The following is a 22,401-nucleotide window of genomic DNA, read 5'->3' as shown; positions in this document are numbered from 1 at the left end:
AAATTACATTTAAATAAACCGTTTCCGAATAATATTAAGGGAAGAAAATTTAAACGAACTCCCAAACTTCACCATAATATCATAGGAGTCTGAAATTCTATCAATAAGACCCTAGAGGTATATCTGGGGTCTTATGATATATATCAGGCTATTCTTAAAAAAAAAGATAGACTTCTAGGGTCTTACTGATAGAATTTCAGACTCCTGTTATAATATTCATTTTTAAAGCAACCTCTACCTGACGCATAAGCACTCTAAATAACGGTTCTGCCTTATTCTATATATAACTGAAAACGTCCAAGGAGCTGCAGCATACACTACGAACTTTCTAAATGTCTGTAACTTACATATTCTTGGAGAAAAACATTGTCAATGCTAAACAAAAATCAAAAGAAAATATGGTTCATATTTGATGCAAGGAAAATATTTTCAGTCAAGAGAACATCTGCTCAAAAATTAGACCCCAAACTTTAGTGGTGGTGTATGACCTAGGTTTCCATGACAGATGCTTCTGTAATGCGATTGTTCATGATAAAAATGATACATAAATGTCAAGCATAAACCTAACGTGTGATTTCTGCAAAATACTAAGATCAAAGTAAGACAAAAGGTTCTGTATAGCAAAAGCAAAACTCCGATCTGTTTGAACCCGCAATTTCCCAATTTAGTGTCTGTATACCTTAAAAGGATTTTTTTTTCTAGTAAACTTGGAAAATATTGAAATGAATAATAGAAAAAAAAGAAAAAACAATAACAAGTGAATGACGTATTGCCATGCAATACAAAGTTCCCTACTAGAAGGTAACTGATTTTTTCTGCTGCAGTATAACATGGTGACCTGATATTAAACAGTATTATAATACATATACAAAATGTTATAACACAATGTTTGGATAAAATTTGCATTTATAAAAATCTCCAGTTGTTGATTGCTTATAGCATCTATAAATATAAAAAAAGTACTTAATATCAGTTTTGACAACATTTCATTTTAAAATTTGTGGGAAAATATGAGAAAAAAATGTAAGAAATCATAATATCAAAGGGAAGTATTTCTGAAGAAAATACACTAACAAACTGGGTCAAAATCGGTCCATATAGTACATGAGCTTATATCAAAATATTTTACAGATTGAACAGGAAAAGATCATTGTTGACTTTTGACCTCCATATGTGACCTTGACCTTTAAGCTTTGCGTCTGGGTATTGCGCATAAAATGTCTCATAATGGGGAACATATTTGTCAAGTAATATCAAAATCCCTTAATGGATGATAGAGTTGTAGACCAGACAGGGAAAAAAACACTATTGACCTTCGACTGTGACCTTGACACGTTGTCTCATTATGGGAAACATTTAATGGGTGACAGAGTTATGGCTCGAACAGTAAAAATCCTATTGACCATTGACTTGACCTGAGTGTTGCGCATGACACATCATCCTCTTTTTGGGAACTTTTGTGTCATGGAATGTCAAAAACTCTTTATGGATTGTTCAGTTACAGACCGTACAGGAAAAGCTATCTTGACTTTTGACCTCAAAATGTGACCTTGACCTTTGAGCTGGGTGCGCGGATTTTGCACACGAAATATCGTCTTATCCAGGGGAATGTTTGTGCTAACTAATATTTAAATCCTGTTTAACATGACAAAGTTATGGACCAGACAGGGGAAAAACCTATTGACCTTTGATCTCAAAGTAAGACCTTGACCTTTGAACTAGGGTTTTGGATGTTGCGTATGACACGTCATTTGATTATGGGAAACATGTAAGCCAAGTAATATTGTAACCCCTTGAGTTCTGGACCGGACACGAAACAGATCATATTCATGCCATGTTAGCATTTGACTGCCAAGTGTGACCATGACCTTTTAGCTAGGGGTTTGAAACTTGTGCACGGCACATCATCTTATTATGGAGTACATTTGTATCAAGTAATATCAAAATCCGTTCATGGATTATTGTGTTACAGACCGGACAGGAAAAAAACCGCTGTTGACATTTGTGTGACCTTAACCTTTAAGCTAGGATTCCAGGTTTTGCGCGCGACACGTCGTCTTATCATGGGAAGCATTTCAAGTGTCAAGTTATATTAAAACCCCTTGATGAATGACTGAGTTATAGACCGGACACGAGATTACGGACGGAAAGACAAAAAACGCAACCCTATAGTCCCCAAAACTGGTTTTTAACCTGTAGGGCACTAAAAAAAGATATTGTAGACGGAAGCCAGACTTATTAATACTGTTTTTAACTTTGGTTCAAAATTTCTTGTGTAGCTACGGCTTAGTTTTTGAATGCATTTAGATTCCAAGTACACTGGCATCGGTCGTTAGAGTCCTTTTAAATAAATTACTTTACCATACAGTTCTCTTTAATAGCACTTTCTGAAACCAGAAACAATATCTCTTATCTCTGACTTTAGAGATGAACCAAGAGGGAAAATGGTTTTCATAAAAATATGTCAGCGTCAATTTGAAGAAAGAATTAAACATAATTGAGCCGCGCCATGAGAAAACCAACATAGTGGCTTTATGACCAGCATGGATCCAGACCAGCCTGCGCATCCGCGCAGTCTGGTCACGAACCATGCTGTTCGCTAACTGTTTCTCTAATTACAATAGGCTTTGAAAGCGAACAGCATGGATCCTGACCAGACTGCGCGGATGCGCAGGCTGGTCTTGATCCATGCTGGTCGCAAAGCCACTATGTTGGTTTTCTCATGGCGCGGCTCAATTACCGATTTCGTAATCTCAACAAGCTTTGTAAGTCTAATTTCCAAGAGGCACACTTTTATGATAACCAATTCAAATCATAAATTCTTCAAGAGAATTTAATACGTTAAACATAATGTCAGTTATCATGAATTAGATATCAAGATAAAACTTATATTTTCTTAATTCGTGTCCATTAAAGCTTTTTATGAGGGAAGGGGTGGGGAAGGTTTGGGAGCTGTGTCCTGAATAAAAAAATGAAAATAATATATATCTTCTTTTATGAGGGTAGGGGTGGGGAAGGTTTAGGAGCTGTGACCTGAATAAAAAAAAAATGAAGACAATATATATCTTCTTTTATGCGGGTAGGGGTGGGGAAGGTTTGGGGGCTGTGTCCCTAATAAAAAAATGAAGATAATATGAGCCGTGCCATGTGAAAACCAACATACCCTGAAATCCCGAAAATAAGCCGCGGTAGTGCATATGCGACCAGCATGGATCCAGACCAGCCTGCGCATCCGCGTAGTCTGTTCAGGATCCATGCTGTTCGCTAACGGTTTCTCTAATTGCATTAGGCTTTGAAAGCGAACAGTATGGATCCTAACCAGACTGCGCGGATGCGCAGGCTGGTCTGCATCCATGCTGGTCGTAAATGCACTGTGTAGATTTATCATGGTGCGGCTAATATATATCTTCTTTTATGAGGGCAGGGTAGGGGAAGGTTTGGGAGCTGTGTCCTGAACAAAAAAAATGAACATAATATATATCGTCTTAATTTGTGTTCTTTTTGTATTCGGGTCTTTTTGTGGGAATGTCGCTGTTTGGGTATCTAAGAATTTGTTTTTGTTTTATTAGGATGGGAATAAACGACTTTTTTCTGAATTTGTGTGCTCGGGGTCACCTGCATTTATACTATTTACTTTGATCCATTTAGTAAACCATACTCGTTTGCGTCATTCCTATCTACACAGAAGTAAACATAATTTGCAAATATATATCACCCCCAAACTATTAACTTAAATCAATGAATCAATCTAATGGCACAATAAATAGTTTATTTTATCCGAAAATAAACAAAATTCTCAAAGAATTTTATTTATGACACGTGACCTAGTGTCAAATACCTATGCCTATATTATATCTGTAATATATCTATTGACTCCGCTAGTCTGTTCTAACATTTCTTTTATTTGCAGAGGCCTAAGTTGGCAAGTGTACTCTCGATAAATTGCTTTTTAAGGCAACCATTTATTTCAAATTATTTTATGTCATCATGTTTACCTAGGTTTAAACAGTTTAGATAACTTATTCGGAGTGTTTTTCCTGTTCACAAGCTGTATATTTACCAACGTTTTTTTATTTATGACTTTTAGTTCAGTAAACATTATATTTAATATGAAATTGCGATTCAATCTTTTAAGATTGCATGATTTTACAAAACGCAAATGTTTTTGTGATTAAGCTATTTCTTTCCTTTTTTTCTACAGAACCTAATTTTCTTAAAATTTGAAAGAAAGACAGAATGAAAATGAACTCTATTTCACAACAGGAACATGAATGTTTAATCCGAAGTCAGGAATGTAAGTACCTTCGAGTCATATATGCAGGAAAGCATTCAGACGGATGAACGGACGGACGGACGGACGTCCTACATATGGGTATTTATGTGGCTCACGTTATTTTAGCCACGTAAAAGAAAAATAGCCACATAAAAGCCTTACGGAATGAATCACATCAAAGAAAATGTACAGTTATCTATTGTGGGCTCTGACGGACGGACGGACGGACGGATGGATGGACGCACGGACTAGGCTTTGAACACGAACAAATATATGTTGGCCTTATCATAAAAATTCATTAAGGCAGATTACACAATAAAGTTTAATCTCGCACAAAAACGCAATATGACGCCTAAAAAAGACATAAATATTACTATAGGGGAGGGGTTCCTACCTGGAAATACGCTTTCTCCCAATCTTTAGCATGTTTATTATGTTTTCTCTACATTAATTTGATTAAAACGCAATTTAAGAACCTGTAGTTATTCAGTCATTTAATATTATTGTAACTAGGTTGGTCGTAAATTCCATGATCTTGATTAAAAACACATACTTTTGTACAGGTTTCATACTCTCAATATTATTACTAGATTCAAAAAATACTGCCAGACATTGTGCCAAAATTTTAATTTATACCAGTACTCACTTCTGTCAGAGGATTTACTCGCAGACAAAATTAGATTTTATGAAATGTGCCTCGTATAACCACTTGTATAACGAAACTTTTGAATAAAATTATTTGTTTCTATCGCGTTGATTCATTTGTCGGTCAGTCGGTCGGTTAGTCTGTACGGTCGGTCGGTCCGTTCGTCCGTCATTCGGTCGGTCAGTCTGTCTGTCTGGTATATAAATATTCTTTTCTTTTTTTTGTTATAAATTACTCAGAGATAGAACAGAATTGCTATACTTTTCGTGTTCTCTGTCACGCAAGGTCATGAAAGAAGGAATCCAAAATTTATTGAATAATATGCGATAAACCAATCAAATTGCAGTTTAGATTTCTGCGTTATCTCAAATATTTTCAATATGTCTTACATGTGGGAAATATGAGTTCATTAGACGGGCGAAAAGTAAAGCAATGTTGAATTTATAATCTAGGGGTCGTTTCTATTTGATAAAACTACTGCCAAATATTTTTCCTACAGCATCATTCAAAAACAAATTGAGTCAGTGCGACAACAAAATAAAACCTCAAAATGTTCCACTATTCCAAACAAATTTTTATTAAAAATCAAAAATAGTACTTTTTGAAAATTTATAAACGTATATTATACGTTAAATATATTACAGATACCGGAAGTTATATCTTCTCTCAAATACCTGAAATGACGAAAATAAACTCGATTTGGTATTTTTCCTATGTCATTCATTCATACATAATACGGAATTGCGTAAAACAGATTAAGACGCCACGGGTATGAAATTCCATTCAATTAGAGTTTCTCCGTATTATTTCATACTTTAAGTAAGATAAAGTTAAATAAAAAAAATCAGTTTAACAAACAATAAACTCTAAATGTCACGTCTGGGTGAACTCTTGGTAGCAAGCACGTGCGCCATTTTTATGAGCGTCAACATAGGGGTTGGGGCAACCAACCGATTGAACAAAACACACCTGTAAAATGTACACGTGCAATCGTTTACACGAGCAACTGGTGTCACTAAAGGAAGCGCTTGCTATTTGATTGCTGAAACAACAAAGAAAGGATACATAAATATTTCTTATCCGACAGTTTTAATATCCGTACAGTTTAAAACAGGTTACATACTCTGTGGCGACTGTTGTCGGTGTGTGCTGTTATTAGGTCTAATCCTAGAGCGCCCGTGCATATATTTACGAGCGATAAAATATGATCAAACAGAACGACAGATGTACTTTTATTGCCAAAAAAAAAATGATCATTCGTGCTCCAAATGGTGGAACTCGGCATGGATGCAGTGTAAAATCCTGGTTAATACTGTAGTTGTCTAGCTGAGTATTTGAACACTTTACAGTACGTATGGAAAATCCCTTTGCTGATGTATTTCTTGTTTCCTTTTGCTGCTTTTTCTTATTTATTTGTCCCCTTTCGTTCATTTTATTTTTTCTATTTACATGCACGTGGGTGTCGGCATTTTATTGCGTCAATCTCCTACGCAGTGTTGTCCCCTTACAACACATTAATTTTGAATTTAGAGTTTAGAAAGTGACATTGTTTTGAATATTTTCCAGAGAAATAATGCGTACGTACATGATTATATGAAAATATATATCTGTGGAGAAACCGTTTTGTAGCCATGAGATACTTAAGTATTAAAATGGCCACATAATATTATACTTGACGCTTTTTTCGGGATTGTCATTCCTTGACTGCTAAGTTTTTTTTCCAATTTCAAATTTCAACAATGTGTGTACATGTAGCGAATAAATAAATTATGAAATATTTTTATGACATTTATGTTAAATCTATTAAACGATTTATGTTAAACGATTTAAAAAATGGCAAGCTTTAATATTTTTACGTTTTTTACAAGAATAGTCCCGCTGTTTTTGGTGGATCATCCATTAACTGGTAAAAGGATTTTTGCACACCATGAAACTATGAAATAAATGAAAGGATATAAAGAAAAACCTTGATCCATGAAAACACCCCTTTCACTAAAAGGGTAGTTTATGGACATATTTTGACAGTTTTAAAATTGAATGATCACAGTGATTTTGTAAAACTTTTATCAACATATGATTGTAAGGAATAATGTTATGCGTACACGTAACATTGTAAGTTTTAGCTATAGCTTAAAGTATAATACTGTTTGCCAACTTATTTTTTTTCTGATTCTGTCATGATGGTAAATGTTTTCGAAAACTGTTTTTTTTACATACTTTACAAAACATTTTGATCTCGCACGTACCATATTTTTCAATGTTTTCTTGTTCAAGTTCAAGTTCAAGTTTAATGTCATTTATTCTATTTGTTTTACAAATGTTAAGAGAAACAGTAGCCTAATGCCGCAAAATTCGGTCATGGGTTCGAACCCAACGTACGTTACAGTCATCACCTTATAAGACACTCAGTGGTCCACTGGCGTCACAGCCGTCATCTTATATGAAACTCTGTGGTCATGGATTCCAACCCCACTGACGTGACGTCATGGCCATTTCCTTATAAAAACCAGTATTAATATTTTTTAAAGAAAGGTAGACAAGTTATTCGTTCCGCTTAATTAGTTAAGATCAAAGCGAGTCTCCTGACTCACAGTAAAATACATTCATAAATTCGTATTCTGCTCATAAATACTTATTCTCTTTGAGACTGTGAAACGCAATAATTAATAACACGGTGCCTTTGTTTCTTATTTGTATTTTGCACCTTTTTTATTGAAAAATAGTGTACTTATAAGACAAACAGTGACTACTTCAAACAACTGTTGTAAATAAAACTGTTTATCCACATGGGGTAGATCAGTTAAATGAAACATAGTCATAAACACGGGGAAAAAGACAGAATCTGCAAGTAAATAAATAACACGCTGACCGAACAGCAAGACACCTTAAAGGTTCAATTTTCTTGTTAAACTGTTTATGGCAATTTCACGACATAAATAAAAGGGTTTTGCTAAATCCCGTCTTCCAACGGTGATATTTGCCTAAGCAATGTGGACAATTTAATACCAGCTTTATGAATAAAATTAGCACTTTTATTCAGGGTCTTGTCTCATTTACCCCTTCGTTCACGGTAATAAATAGTTATGAAAATGCTATAAAATGGGGTCGCAATCTCTTTATACAGTTTTACATCTTTTGTGTAACTTTTGCAGTTGACTTCAAGTATTATGAGAACAATGGAGAGCTATGTGCCAAGTTTCGGATAAAATGAAAATTGGATGGTTTTATGACCCCATCTTTTCGCTCTATTCAGATGAATGGGTATAAATTGGCCATAACCAAAAGTGTAAAAGTGTCGCATTGGATTAAAGATTGTGGTAAATGAACTGCAAGAGAGAACGATTGCTAATAATAAAATATCCTTAATTTAATCAAATAAATACGACAGTAGGAGAAATTGAGTGGAATGCAGGCTCGATTTATGAGAGGGTTGCGCAGCAGGAGTTGGTTGCAAACTCTTAAGTCTTATAGTTAGGCTTGCGCTTAAAATATTTCGTGGATAAAATACGGAAATGCATTTAATTGCATTCTAATACATTAAGGTGCACCTAATGATGTTAAACTGCACTTGTGCACTGATGATCACATGTTTTGTATGTAGAAAAGTATTTTATTAATAATAAAGTTAGAACGGAACACGGTATTAAGTAGATTTGTTATTTATGGTCCAGGGTTCATTATACAGTATAAAGAATAATTACTATCATTATCTCTTGGAGATTTGAACAATTGAAAGAAATAGGCAGAAACTGAATAAAAGAAATTGAGCTGCCACGTTAAAACGAAACTCTGTGTACATAAATAAGTATTTCTGAAACCAGGTGTAGAGTAAATCTACTTCATATTTATTTTGTACCTTCTTTAAAGAATACCTTATTTGTAATGAAAAATAATTTGTAAATAAACTGGAATAAAATTATTTTTTGTAAAATGCGATTTTTATAAACCTGCCAATATGAAAATTTCAAAAATAATCATAAATCAACCAGAATGTGCATTTTATCGTGGCAGCTTTCAATTACCATACTGACCTTTCTACCCGCTTCGTTATTATGTAAATTCATTAATACACGCTTTATATTTTTACTTTTCCGCCGCCGCTCCCTCGCATCGACGAATTTTTGTGAAAAAGCAGTTCCAAAGGCTATATTGTCAGAACAACCTGACCACTCAAAACCTTCGGAGCTCCGCCCACTAACAGTTCTGTCACACCCACAATGTTGGAGATCACCTTTACTACATGCACGTGTTACCGCATGGGCCACACCCGCTGCTGATATGGCGTGTACAAAAGCTACTTCACGTGTACCTGAAAACAGGCAATACATTTATTGTTTAATTTCATGTGGACTCGTAAAGACAATGGACACATTCTGTTCGATTAGCGTATGCTATTCGGCATCCTTCGGCCATTACTGATAAACTGCTTTTTCCATAACCACCGAAGAGTGCCGAAATCGCATATGGAGAATACGTAAACGAACGGAAAATACCGAGTGTTCATTACCTTAATACTTTCGAAAAACATAATCGAGCCACGCCATGAGAAAACCAACATAGTGCGTTTGCGACCAGCATGGATCCAGACCAGCCTGCGCATCCGCGCAGTCTGGTCAGGATCCATGCTGTTCGCTAATGATTTCTCTAATTGCAATAGGCTTTGAAAGCGAACAGCATGGATCCTGACCAGACTGCGCAGATGCGCAGGCTGGTCTGGATCCATGCTGGTCGCAAACGCACTATGTTGCAAACACATTATATTGGTTTTCTCATGGCGCGGCGCATATAGTTGTTCATTACCTATACAATATACTTATATGGCTATTCAATAAAAATTCACAAAAGATAAAAGTACGCAGTTAAATTATAATACATATCTTAAATGGATATGTTACAGAGATAGTAATACAAACTTATATAAAACAAATAAATGATTATAGTTAGATGTTGACTTCGTAAAACGTTTGCTTAGTTGACATATTTGGCTAATTTATTAATCATCTAATTTGCCAACAATTTAAATGGGATTCTGATTTTAACAAACTTGGCCAGCGGCACTAGAAATTACGTAAATAGCTCAATCTAAGCTCTCTCTGTAAAAAGGCTATATTAGGAGGAAATGATTTCCATTTTAAAACGATTCATGTGACATTTTGTTTACTAAACTTGAACTACATGTATTACATTTCTGTTCATCCCTTTTCTTCTATAAAACACTGACCTGGGTCGCCATCTACAGGTCAAAGTGTACAGAGTTACATCTTAAGTTGCGTTCACTACAGCACTGCCATATACAAAAGGGAGTGAATTTGTCGAATATATCAACTGACTATGGGCCTGCTCGACCGTTTGGTCATTAAAAACGGGATGGCCCCGTCATGTTGTCGTTCCATCCCTATTGATTGCTAGAAGTGTCACAAAATTAAAATTCTTTAAATATTTTTATTAAAAAGTAAATTGAGGTGCCTAATGCCCATTTTTGATATTAATTCAGGTTGGGTAGAACCATCAACCTTCTGTTAGTCTGCTGAAATATGTTTTTCTCAAATACAAAAGCTGGATCCCTGGTAAGGCCCAACACATATTAGAACATATATATGAAAGGCCAAACATGTCCAGATTATGAGCCGTGTTTTGAAGAGTATTGTCCCTTTATTATAAAGCCAAATTGTTCAAATTTGATTGTTTTCCTTTATACCATCTTAAGTATCAATTTCTGTTAATCTTTCTTATCTTGATAATCTTGATGATTTTACACTGGTTTTGTTAATTAGGGGTACTGTAACAACATGGAATGAAACTTGCTACTGCGTGCGGACTTATCATTTCTCTCTTGCACGAGAAATACGGGCTTATACACTTGAGTAATAATTAAATAAGATTTATGGTTTTTACAATTACGGAATCATTCTTACAAATTATGATAAATAAATGTCTAGTGCATTTACATAAATCAATTTGTGATACATATCAAGAGTAATGTCAAAGTTACACTTAGTACTTCTGCAATGAATTAAAAAAAATAACATCAAATGATACAAAACTATTTACATGTAACAATGAATATAAATAATATAAAATGACTATTTATGAGAAAATATACAAAAGTTGTATACAAGGCTGTGGTTTTCGTCGATATATTTCAGGCACTGTTGTGATTTGACAGCGAACACTACAAACGTTATTTTCATTTTCATAAATCATATTTTCATTGTAAAAAAATACAAAAACAATTTTTCCATAGCATATTGTTTGGGTTATTTATGAAGTAATACTTTTCAGCGCGACATTAGCTGGTAAGAAATCATTCAGTGGCCGTACTTGGTTTCCCAATTTGAATATCTTCATGACTATGGTTTATACACAAACTTCATTCAATATTTTGAGGTTTCTAGATAATATTATAAAAATGAGCCGTGCCATGGGAAAACCAATATAGTGGCTATGCGACCAGCATGGATCCAGACCAGCCTGCGCATCCGCGCAGTCTGGTCAGGATCCATGCTGTTCGCTAACGGTTTCTGTAATTGCTATAGGCTTTGAAAGCGAACAGCATGGATCCTGACCAGACTGCGCGGATGCGCAGGGTGGTCTGGATCCATGCTGGTCGCAAAGCCACTATGTTGGTTCTCTCATGGCACAGCTCAAATATCTTTCCGCTTCTCATCTCTTCATTTGTTCTAAAAGAATCTTCTGGAATTGGTACTATTGTACCTATTCAACTCTTAACTTTTCATTCGTTACCAAAATGTTTCGTCAGCTAATACTGACAAAAACAGATCAGCTTTTCAACTCTGTATATTCGCTGTTTAGAAAATCGTCAGGACAGTAGGATGTTTACAACTCTTCATTTGGTATTTAGATGGAAAAAAATAACAGTAGGAATGTATAAAACTCGTACCGTGTTTTTTAACCCTTCATTCGCTATTGAAAATTTCAACAGGAATTTTATACAAAAATCGTACCGCGCAATACAAATTTGAAATAGCGAGAATTAAACGTACGATAACAATTAAATAAGTATTAATCACTAGCATCATTACCATCGCATATTTGAGTTGTGATTGTCTAAATAAACACGTCACTCGAGATACCGCTCAGACACGCTCTTTCGGGACATGTTATATTTTTCTAACTTGAAATTAAGCGGCTGTTATGCCGAAAGTTTGCGTGATTCTATGACCCTGGGTGTAACAATTTGTAATATTTCGACAGGCATTTATCCACCCATGCTGCATACTGTATATATCGTGATTTTAACTCAGATTAAGATTTAAGGCTTATTAGAATGAAATAAGCGGTTTGTTTTCTTTTTTCCTCTTTTCAAGCTCCGATTTTCCGTTATTCGCTTTTAAATATATCTTCTCTTTCCGTACATTGCATATGCTTGTGCGTTTAAAAATTATTTATATATGAGTCGCTCCTTGAGAAAACCAACATAGTGCGTTTGCGACCAGCACGGATCCAGACCAGCCTGCGCATCCGTCTGGTCAGGATCCATGCTGTTCGCTTTCAAAGCCTATTTGCAGTCAGAGGAACCGTTAGCGAACAGCATGGATCCATGCTGGTCGTAAATGCGCTATGTTGGTTTTCCCATGGCGCGGCTAATATCAATAACTCTATAAGAAGAAAATTTGGAAGTATAGAGCGCAACCAACTAAAAGAAATGAGTCTGCTCATGAGCGGTATTGAAAAACACAATACCACTCACGCCCCCTATCACCGGCTTAAGCGGGACTCCATTAACAAAAAGCATTGGCTATCTCTACAATACCAAAGGATCTGAAAATGAATTTCAATGAATTCAAACTTCTGTTAAATGATCTACTTCTTTTCACTTAAGGCGGGGTAAAATTATTCTGTAAAATACTCGTTATTCAGCTTCAACGGACTTTTCCTGGTTTTGCATTTCAAGCAATGCTTAAAATTTCTCATGGTACTGTATTATAATTATTCATAAATGAAACCGTACTTGTAAGCTGACATACAATCTTGTTGGGTTTTTAATCCATACAGACCCGTTGCAGAAGTGTCCACAGTTCAGTGTATCTTTTACAAACACCGTCGCATTCATTGACAGGAAGTTCACGGAATGTGCCGAAGACAACCGATATTAACAAGAAAATGTTCTCAACATATATCCACGACTGCGAAAACATTAATCACTGCAAATTGACTCTTAATGTACACGTGAGACCGTATCATCAGGGTTGCGGGTTAAGGACATTTATATTTACTAAACAATTTTGTCTGACGTTAAAACGATGTGATGAAACCTTATCGCAATGAGATGTATGTTTTTATGTCGAAAGAAAATGCTTGAATCAACACGATTTCCACTGAAATAGGCGAAGTTTTCTTAACTTTTTTATTCTCATTTTGGTAAAACATGAGTCATTTCCACCTATATTCGAGGAAGCATTTGGCTTTCCAATGCACACCTCGCACTGCCCACACTTAAAGGGTTGATCTCTCATCTATATGCATGCATCGTGTATATGCACTTTTAGTAGTTAAAGTATCTAAGCATGCGTATTTTGTTAATCCCCTTCCAGCGGATTTCATTAGAAATGAGGTGTTGGGGGTGACTGAAGGCAAATGGTATTGACAATATCAGACTGAAACTATAGCCCAGAGGATGAAGCTTTGTCCACGTATCCCTGTAACCTATACTATCTTTTGTATGTGTACGGGTTGAGAAGACGTATTGAGAGGGGTTGGGGAGGCAACGGGCGACCCAGGCTATGGACTATATTAGTTCGATTATGAAAAAAATATGCAAATTATATTGGCATAAGATCTCAGCGTTGTTACATTGTAAATAACTTCAACTTTTTTTTCATTATTCCAAGCGCAACTGTTGCACATAGCGGTCGCAAAAGAAATGAATATGGTTCTATAGAAACCTTTCTTTAGCCTATTCTATTATTGTGAGTAAAAATTTACGTCTTCATACTTATCTATACAAGTTCAAACTTTTCGAACTTTTTTGGCACGCATATGTATGAATGATATACAAAAAGTATATTTTCAAGTACTCAAAAGTAGAATTGCTTATATAACTTGTTTTCGTTCCGTGTTTCTTAACCGCAGAAACAGGCAAGAATCAAAAACAGGCAAGTATTTCACACAGACAATATAAATGTAGGTGTTAAACGCCATCCCATTCATCAGATGCCGTACTTTATTGGGTGTTAATTTCTTTACATACCCTCTGATAACAGAATTATTTCCTGTGTCTGTTATTGCACATTCTATTGCGTTTTTCCTCTTCGTGCGTCGTGAAATTAACACGTCGTAAAAGTTAATTGCATTTACAAGACATTTCATTTGGTGTAAAGAATGACAATCCGCGATTGATTAGATCACAGATAAATTAACAACATTTTGAGAATGATAAATAACAATGGGTAAACAGTGATCCGGTACAATTCAATTACAATCTTACAGCCCACAAGTTTTTTTCACGACAATAAGATTGCATGCTCGAGTTGCCATGTCACAGATTTTATTGGCAGTGTTGTGTAAAAAAAAAGAGAAAAAAATATAAACACAAATTTTCTACCTAAACTAGTGCACTTAATTTCCTTACCTCCAAAGCTGCACTGGGAAACAGCGCAACCAAAACTAAATGAACGTTAGGCCTCTTAATTGTTAAACTAGTTAGCTAGTTATTCAGGAATTAGTATCATATTAAATTCTTTTTAACCCTAAGTTCTGGTAGTTATAATTATATTTCCTTTGGGAGGTACACTATTAACGATAAATTCAACTCAGAATCTCGGCCAAGTTCAGGTTCACGAGAAAATTATTACTACCTTTAACTGCACTAAGACGGTAAGAAATCCTGGATAAAATATATGAAACTGTCTTTTTGTGTGTTTCATTTGCTATGAAATTAAAGTTTACGTATCTCAACTTAAGAACGTTCATTTTGTTGTGGTAAAGATGCGGCCTTCAATTATAATACCCAGAGAGACATTTGGTATACCCTCAATTACTTTGTAGTAAAATTTCAATGGAAAGTTATTTGAATGCTGATAATGTCTTTGTAGTAAGTAATTTGAATACCGATACATGTAATAACTTTGTAGCAAAACTACTAGGAAAGGAACTGGAATGCCGACAATTACTTTGTAGTAAAATTACCAAGAAAAGTAATTTGAATGCCGATTATTACGTTGGTGTAAAAGTACACACGGGAAGGCAGTTGAAATTCAATTTGTAATACAATTTCCAGGAAAATTAATTGGAACGCCAAGGTAACCAAGAAAGGTAATTGGGATGCTAGTAATCATTTTACAATTAAAGTGTCAAGAAATGCAAATTGTATGTCGGTACTTACCTTTTTGTGTAAAATTACCGAGAAAAGTGATTGGATGCTGATAATTACTCTACTGAAAACGTGCCTAGAAAGGCAATGGTATACCAGTAGTTATTTTGTCGTAAAATCAACAGAAAGAAACTGAAATGTCGGTAACATAACTAGGACAGGGAATTTGAATGCCGGTAATAGCTTTACAAATGAGGTGTCAAGAAAGGCAGTTTCAGTTTCGGTAATTAAATTGCAATAAATCTACCAAAAAGAAGCTACTGTGTTGCTACACAAATGCAAATAATATGCAGGCATTTACTTAACTGTAAATGTAACAATAATGGTAACTGGAATGCCGGTAATTACTTTGTAGTTAACGCAACAAGAAATATAACTGGAATGTCGGTAAATACTTTGTACTAACAGTACCAAAAAAAAGGTAATTGAAATGCCGGTAATTACTTTATAGTAAAAGTACAAAGAAAGGTAATTGGACTGCCGGTAATTACTTTATAGTAAAAGTACAAAGAAAGGTAATTGGACTGTCGGTAATTACTTTGTAGTAAATGTACTAAGAAAGGCAATTCGAGTACCGCTTATTACTTTTTAGTAAAAGTACCAAGAAAGTTAGTTGGAGTGCTGGTTATTTCTTTGTAGTTAAGGTTAAAAGAAAAGTAATGGGGATTCGAGTAATTTCCTTGTAGTTAAAAATACAAGAAAGGTAATTGGAATTCGGGTAATTACTTTGTATGTGATATGAATGCGAACATTTGATTAGCAATTTTATAGTAATTACAAAATGAAATACAGTGAAAATATCATTTCTGCAATATATTAAGTCCAGGAAATGAGCAATTTTCAACCAAACAAAATGTACTGAAGTACTGACATTATATTCAAAGGTAGACTGAATAAAGCAGAGGAATGCTTTTTGTGGTAGAAAAATGTATAAATTTTGATAACTAAGAAATAATCTTTCTAGATTTTAACGGCAAGGGTTTTGAATTTCTTCATTGTGGGCTAATGATAAAATATGGTTTATGAAACTGATTTCTTAGATAATGGAATTTTGAGCAAAGTTAAAGAAATGAAATTAATTCTTTTACATTTTTCATACATGCATGACATATATAACCTTTGCTCTCAAGTGGTAATATCATAACTTCCTGATTCAATGCACCCAAAAAGGCATCGGGTAAACAGGTAACTAACTTGTCATAACATTACCAAGAAAGGCAATTGAAATACCAGTAAATACTTTTTAGTAAAAGTACTCTAAAAGTATTTGGAATGCCGGTATTTTTTGTACTGTTGAAAATAACAAAACGGCAACCTACTCACTTACTTCTTTGTAGTTAAAGACTTCAAAAAGGCAGTCGGTATGCCGGTAGTAAGCTTGTAGTTAAATGTCCTACCTACAAACTTTAAGGCAAGCGATATACAGATAGTTAGTTTGTAGTTAATGCACCCTAAAAGTTAGTTAATGTATAGACAGTTTCTTTTAAGTTTAGTTATACCAATTCATGTCAGCTCGATTGTGATGAAAACTTCAAGCCTATTTCAACCACTCTCGAGTCCGACCAATACTTTGTCATATAATGTGTGGTCGTGACTCAGGTACGACTCGAACCAACGACCCCCGGCTTATCCTTGAGTTTAATATAAAGAAATGCAACTTGTATGTCTGTAGTTATCATGTAGTTAATATACTCAGATAGGCAATTAATATGCGAATAGTCAGCTTATACTCTGAAAAGCAATTAGTTGCCTATCGTTACCGTGTACTTCAAATACCTTGAAAGGCAATTTATATACCGGTAATCTTCTTGTGATAAAATTACTCAAAAAGGGCAGTTTGTATAAAAGGGAAGCTTACCTAATTTAAGAAAATTTCCAAATAATTTCACTGGATCTACGGTACTACAGTTCCATCGTCGGTTTTTAAACTGATATTGACACTCCTCTATTGCCATGTGGGCACCATACCGGACACTGTCCATAACTTCAATATTCCGCCGACAGATTTTCTGCTGACGTTTTGCAAGTCCTATTAAACTTTCACACATTCCGGGGACCTCTATTGCGGCTATGCTACTCATTTTAGCAAGGGCTCTGAAAACATAATATATATAGATTCATACTTAATGATAAATATCATATATTATATATAGTTTTGACTATTGACCGGCAAGCCATTCAATAGGTGTTTTATTACATGACGTCAAACATTAATTTTTACCTTTTTGAACACATTAGCCTAGAAAACATGTGTTTGAATATAGATCGGTCATTATGTGTATTAGTGTTTTATAAATAAAACACGCAACCACATTTGCAATAAGCATTGCGCTTTCACTCTATTGTTAGACCAAATTAAAACTTTGTATTCACAAACCACATGGACAAAAATTTTAGATACGCAAACGTAACGTTTCAGATACGTAAACTTTTAAACAGAGTAAATAAGTCGCGTTGTAACTTCCGTGGTATAGTATCTATATCATAAATCTAATTAAAACGGTGTAAACATGAAATAAACAAACAGCTGGACAGTGAGCTGACAGTGTGTAAATCTACTGTAACTAATTTACAAGATGCATTGTCATATTAAGTCATTTGTACTTGTTTTAGCGTGTTTAACAACTGATGGAGATGTTTCGATAGTTCGTTCATTCATTCGTTCGTACCTGGCTTTTCTCATTAGAAGTGATTAATCACATGGATCTTCATGTTAATCTATTATGTTCACCTTATGTGCAGTCATTTAACACGGTCATTTTTGCTTTCCTTGGGCTAGTAACTGATAATTTAGCAACTCGTCGCCAGAAGTAACGGCCATTTTTCTTCCGCCATTTTTTTTTGGCAAAATGACTGGCATACGGATTATTAACGCCTACACTTAAGAATCACTGCCGAAGGGGCAGAAAACGAAACCGGTCCATTGTTTAAAATATTTAAGATTTTAAATTAGGTGGACAACCGTAAATTGAATCTGTTTCCTTACTTAAGTACATGTAATTTATAGTTTGCAAATGAAAAGTTTTTAGAGGAAATAGTTGTGCAGTGCATTAGCGTCAACATCACTATGTATATTTCCCTATTATTTATTTGTCTGAAGTATGGCGACTGTAAACCCAAGTCACAAACTGTCCTTTTAATTTTCACGTTCGTAAGGCTGGTGCAAGGAAAACATACTATAAAGTTTTTGATATGTCGAACCGATTAAATGGAAAAAATTAAAAAAGAAACAATACTCAAAACTGTTTAATATCATTGTGTTTATAGAACATGAATAAGTACTGTATAAATTGATATATTCACGGGTCAAAAATTTCGTGATTTGTCTATACCATACGTTTCGCGCGCGAAAGTAATCGTGAATAGCTTTGCCGAAATTAACGCTGGCTGATATTTTCGCAAATTTCTTGAATAAAAGAATTCGCGAACAATACAACATTGCGAACGTTTGCACTTATGCTGTAATAGAGTGTTCTGTCTACTGTCTTAACTTCGTAGGGCCAACAAAAAGTTGTCCTAAGGATAACCCGACCCATCTAGCTAAATCTGTCTACCCTACCTTTTTTTTATTTCTGTTACTCGGCCTCGCTTTAGTACTTTAAAACAAACTCTGTTATGATATTTATCGCCGGGCCATCGGACTGGTGACCGGTCTTTTAGTTCAACACTATATTTTGCTGGGCCAAAGTCAAAACTTGAAGAGAAAAATATGAAAATTTATTTTTAATGACACGTAATAAAACACTTATTGAACGCTTGTCGTCAGTACGTGTAAAATATTTTCTATGTATTAAGTACACTATTAGCAATACTAGTTTCTGACCTATGTAATATTGCATTTTTCATGTCCTATACAAAATTCATTTAACTATGCTGCAAACTGATTTAAGGGACGACTTAACAATTAACAAACAATTTTGACAATTCATCTAATTTTTTAAATTAACAAAAATGTTACGAGTCTTCAAATGATAATATTTGTTATATACTGCGGAAAATACACAATGCATCCGACACATCATCATTTCAACGAAAATTCTGCGGAAGATATATTAAAGATAGTAATTTCGTTTATAATCCAATATTTCGTGGAGGGTAGGTAATAGAATTCGAGAATTTTCCGGAAAAGAGTATAAATCTGTCAGCACGGTGTTCATTATTTTGCCATAGTTATAAAACCATTTGTTTGCCTGTGTGCTTCGTTTCACAAAATCTTGCAGAATTCGTCAAAATTCCTTGAAGTGTTTATGGGAAGTCTAGATCCTTGTAAACATATGGTGGTGTAACAGATTCATAAAAGAAACGTTACTTTATAGTTATCCATCGGGTAATGGGTGAGCAGAGTGCTTTAATAGGACAAAAACCAGTATCTTAAAGCCTTTACTTCCGATCTGGTATAATGATACTTTTCAAATAAATAAAAACTATACATGTACTAATATTGCCTTCTTTCTGTAATTAATTAAACGAATAATTTATTGCTTTAGATTTCGAATCATTTTTTTACATTACTTGACGAAATCGATCAAGTTTTCTAAAACTTTTCTGTCTTTCAAACTAATACTGGCTATATATTTGGTCAAACAAGTATCCATAGTTATACTAAATCATCACTAATAAAATGATAGGTTTTAACAAGAAAACACTGAGCACGATGACTAGTAGGCGTGTTTTTCTTGCTAAAGTAATTATTCTCACACAAACAGTGATATCAGAAATGAGTTTTACACCTGTAGTACTTGAAAAAACTTCAGAATACGAACAAATCGCAGTAATAAACTTAATAGATAATCATTTTTAATATATTATCAAAGCCTACAAATTACTTATCCATCATAATAGGAAAATAGTTAAATATTTCCGTGTACAATTATGTATATATTTTTTTCCGAATTTTGTGTATTTGTGTGTATTTATATACGTCTTAATGTTTTGTACTTTTTTCTTAACTTATTTCAGGCACTGTACTACGTTATGAACAAATTCTCCTCTAATGTAAACTATAATTAATAGCAAGAGCTGTCTGAAAAAAGATGCTCCAAACGGTGGCACGTCGTTGACATGTTCAGTTTTAAAGATATCGTGACATTGACCTTTAACCTAATGACTAATAAAAAAGTAATAGAAGTCATCCACTGACCACAAGACATTTATATATCATTTTATAAAGATTCGATGCTGTAGTTCAAAACACTCATTGATTATTGAAAGGGAACCGAGTTAAGTGTGTCCTTGACATTTGAACTTAAGGTTTAGAAAAGACGGATCAGCTACTGACTGCTGGTAAATGTCATAGTAGTATGTACTTTGAAGGCCACAGATGGCGAGTGTCGGAAATCGATACCGCGACGGTAAAAGTGGAAATCACGACGAACTAGAATTATAAAAGTCAAAAATTGAAACTACGATGGTTAACCCCGAAACTACGATGATCAATACACGATATACCATGATGGTGATAACGTGAAACCTTTACTTTGGGATATCCTAAAGTGATTCTAGAAAATCATAAAAAGATTAAAGGATATCATAAGATTGCATATTGGATACATCAAAATACGAATATTTTCCATGTCCTTAATTCGATTTAATGATATTTTATATTCATTTGATGATATGTTAAAATATTTGTAATGATATCAATTAATCATTTATGGATACCTAAAATATATATATACGATATCCTTAATTCGATTTTTGGATATCAATTATTAGTACACAACAGTATGTTTTTGGATATCAATAATTCATTTAATGATATGATAATTTTAAGATAAAATATAAAAAAAACGCATTAAGACTATCCGCAAATTAAGACCACCTCATTATTGAGGGCGCAAAACCCCTTTAAAAAGACCACCCCGCTATTCGCTAATAAGACCACCAGTTAAAGTCCGGATGACCCAAAACTCCATTAACAAAACCACCTCTTGACATTTCAAACCTTTTTATCAGTAAGTCAGCTGTAAAAAAGAAAAAATAAGATCCTGTGTATTGTAAAATAATGTCATTTAATAACGATATTGTTAAACACACAAAAAAAAAATCAACTGAAATAATGCTATGTTAAATGAATATGTTCTCCTTAATCACTGTGAATATTGCATAGAACAAAGAAAACGATAAAATGTTTTAAAACGATTAACTGTTTTATTAATACAATATTACAATATGTTCTAGTTTGAAATTAAATTTTGATTTTTGAAGTGTTTTGGATTTCATCAAGCTTAAACTCTTTTAAAAGATTTTTGTCCTAAATAGACTAAAATACAAATTATTTGTACATGTATCTAGCAACCTTCAATTGAGTTGACAATTTTTTTGTGTGTGTGTGTCTTTTTATATAGATATTTAGGTTATGGAAATAACTTTTTATATATATTTTTTCATCAGTTACAATTTCAATATCATTTGTGTATTAGAATTCCAAATGTTCTATAGCAGAACAATTAGAAATTATTTTGTTTATTTCTGTATGTAGTGTAAGCTTTATATAACATTTTACATTTATGAAATTTTCTTATCATTTGTAAAGAAAGGGCGATAGTAAGACCACCATATACTATTAAGACCACATGTTAAAGAACCGTAGATGGTCACGTTAGCGGGGTTCTACTGTATAATGTATAATGATATCAATTAATCATTTAAGGATAACTAAAATATATACGATATCTTTAATTCGATTTATAGATATCAACTGTTAGGATACAATAGTATTTTGTACGTTTTTAGTTATTTTAATCTATTTTAAGATATCCAAATGATAGTGTTTGAATTTTGAGGATATGTGTGCGTAAAGTTGATAGTCTCATACGGCTGTAGGATAAAGTGTGCCATGTTTCCTTTAAAGTTTTCGTTTCATCTTTACGATTTTTTTTCAGATTATTAAAAATTTACGTGAATTTATACATGTTTGTGTATTCTGTACGTGCAGCATCTCTTCGGTTAGAACTATTCACTAATGAAAAAGTACATTAAGGATAATTTACCAGTTGAGCAGATCAATGTAAACAGGTTTACTATTTGACACGAGTCAATCAATTACTTTTCAAGGAATGATTCCCATTTCATTTACAGACGGATCATAGAACGATTGCCGTGTTCACCTATATCAAATTATAGACTGGTTTATAATGGTCTATTCGA

At 34.0% G+C, this 22,401-nt stretch overlaps 1 protein-coding gene across 1 annotated transcript in view; it reads right to left on the bottom strand.

Moving 5' to 3' along the window:
• The window catches only part of LOC123526354 (protein Wnt-4-like), a 51,456-nt gene that overhangs the window by 8,799 nt on the left and 20,256 nt on the right, over positions 1-22,401 (bottom strand). Inside the window, exons 2-3 of the mRNA XM_045305477.2 lie at positions 17,111-17,346; positions 8,951-9,228 (exon numbers count right to left, since the gene is read on the bottom strand). Coding sequence (XP_045161412.1) covers positions 8,951-9,228; positions 17,111-17,346 — 514 coding nt within the window. The remainder of the gene's footprint in view (positions 1-8,950; positions 9,229-17,110; positions 17,347-22,401) is intronic.

The sequence above is a fragment of the Mercenaria mercenaria genome, chromosome 14 (genome assembly GCF_021730395.1).
Source record: "Mercenaria mercenaria strain notata chromosome 14, MADL_Memer_1, whole genome shotgun sequence".
Classification (NCBI taxonomy): Eukaryota; Metazoa; Mollusca; class Bivalvia; order Venerida; family Veneridae; genus Mercenaria; species Mercenaria mercenaria.
This window is presented reverse-complemented; position numbering and strand designations above follow the sequence as displayed.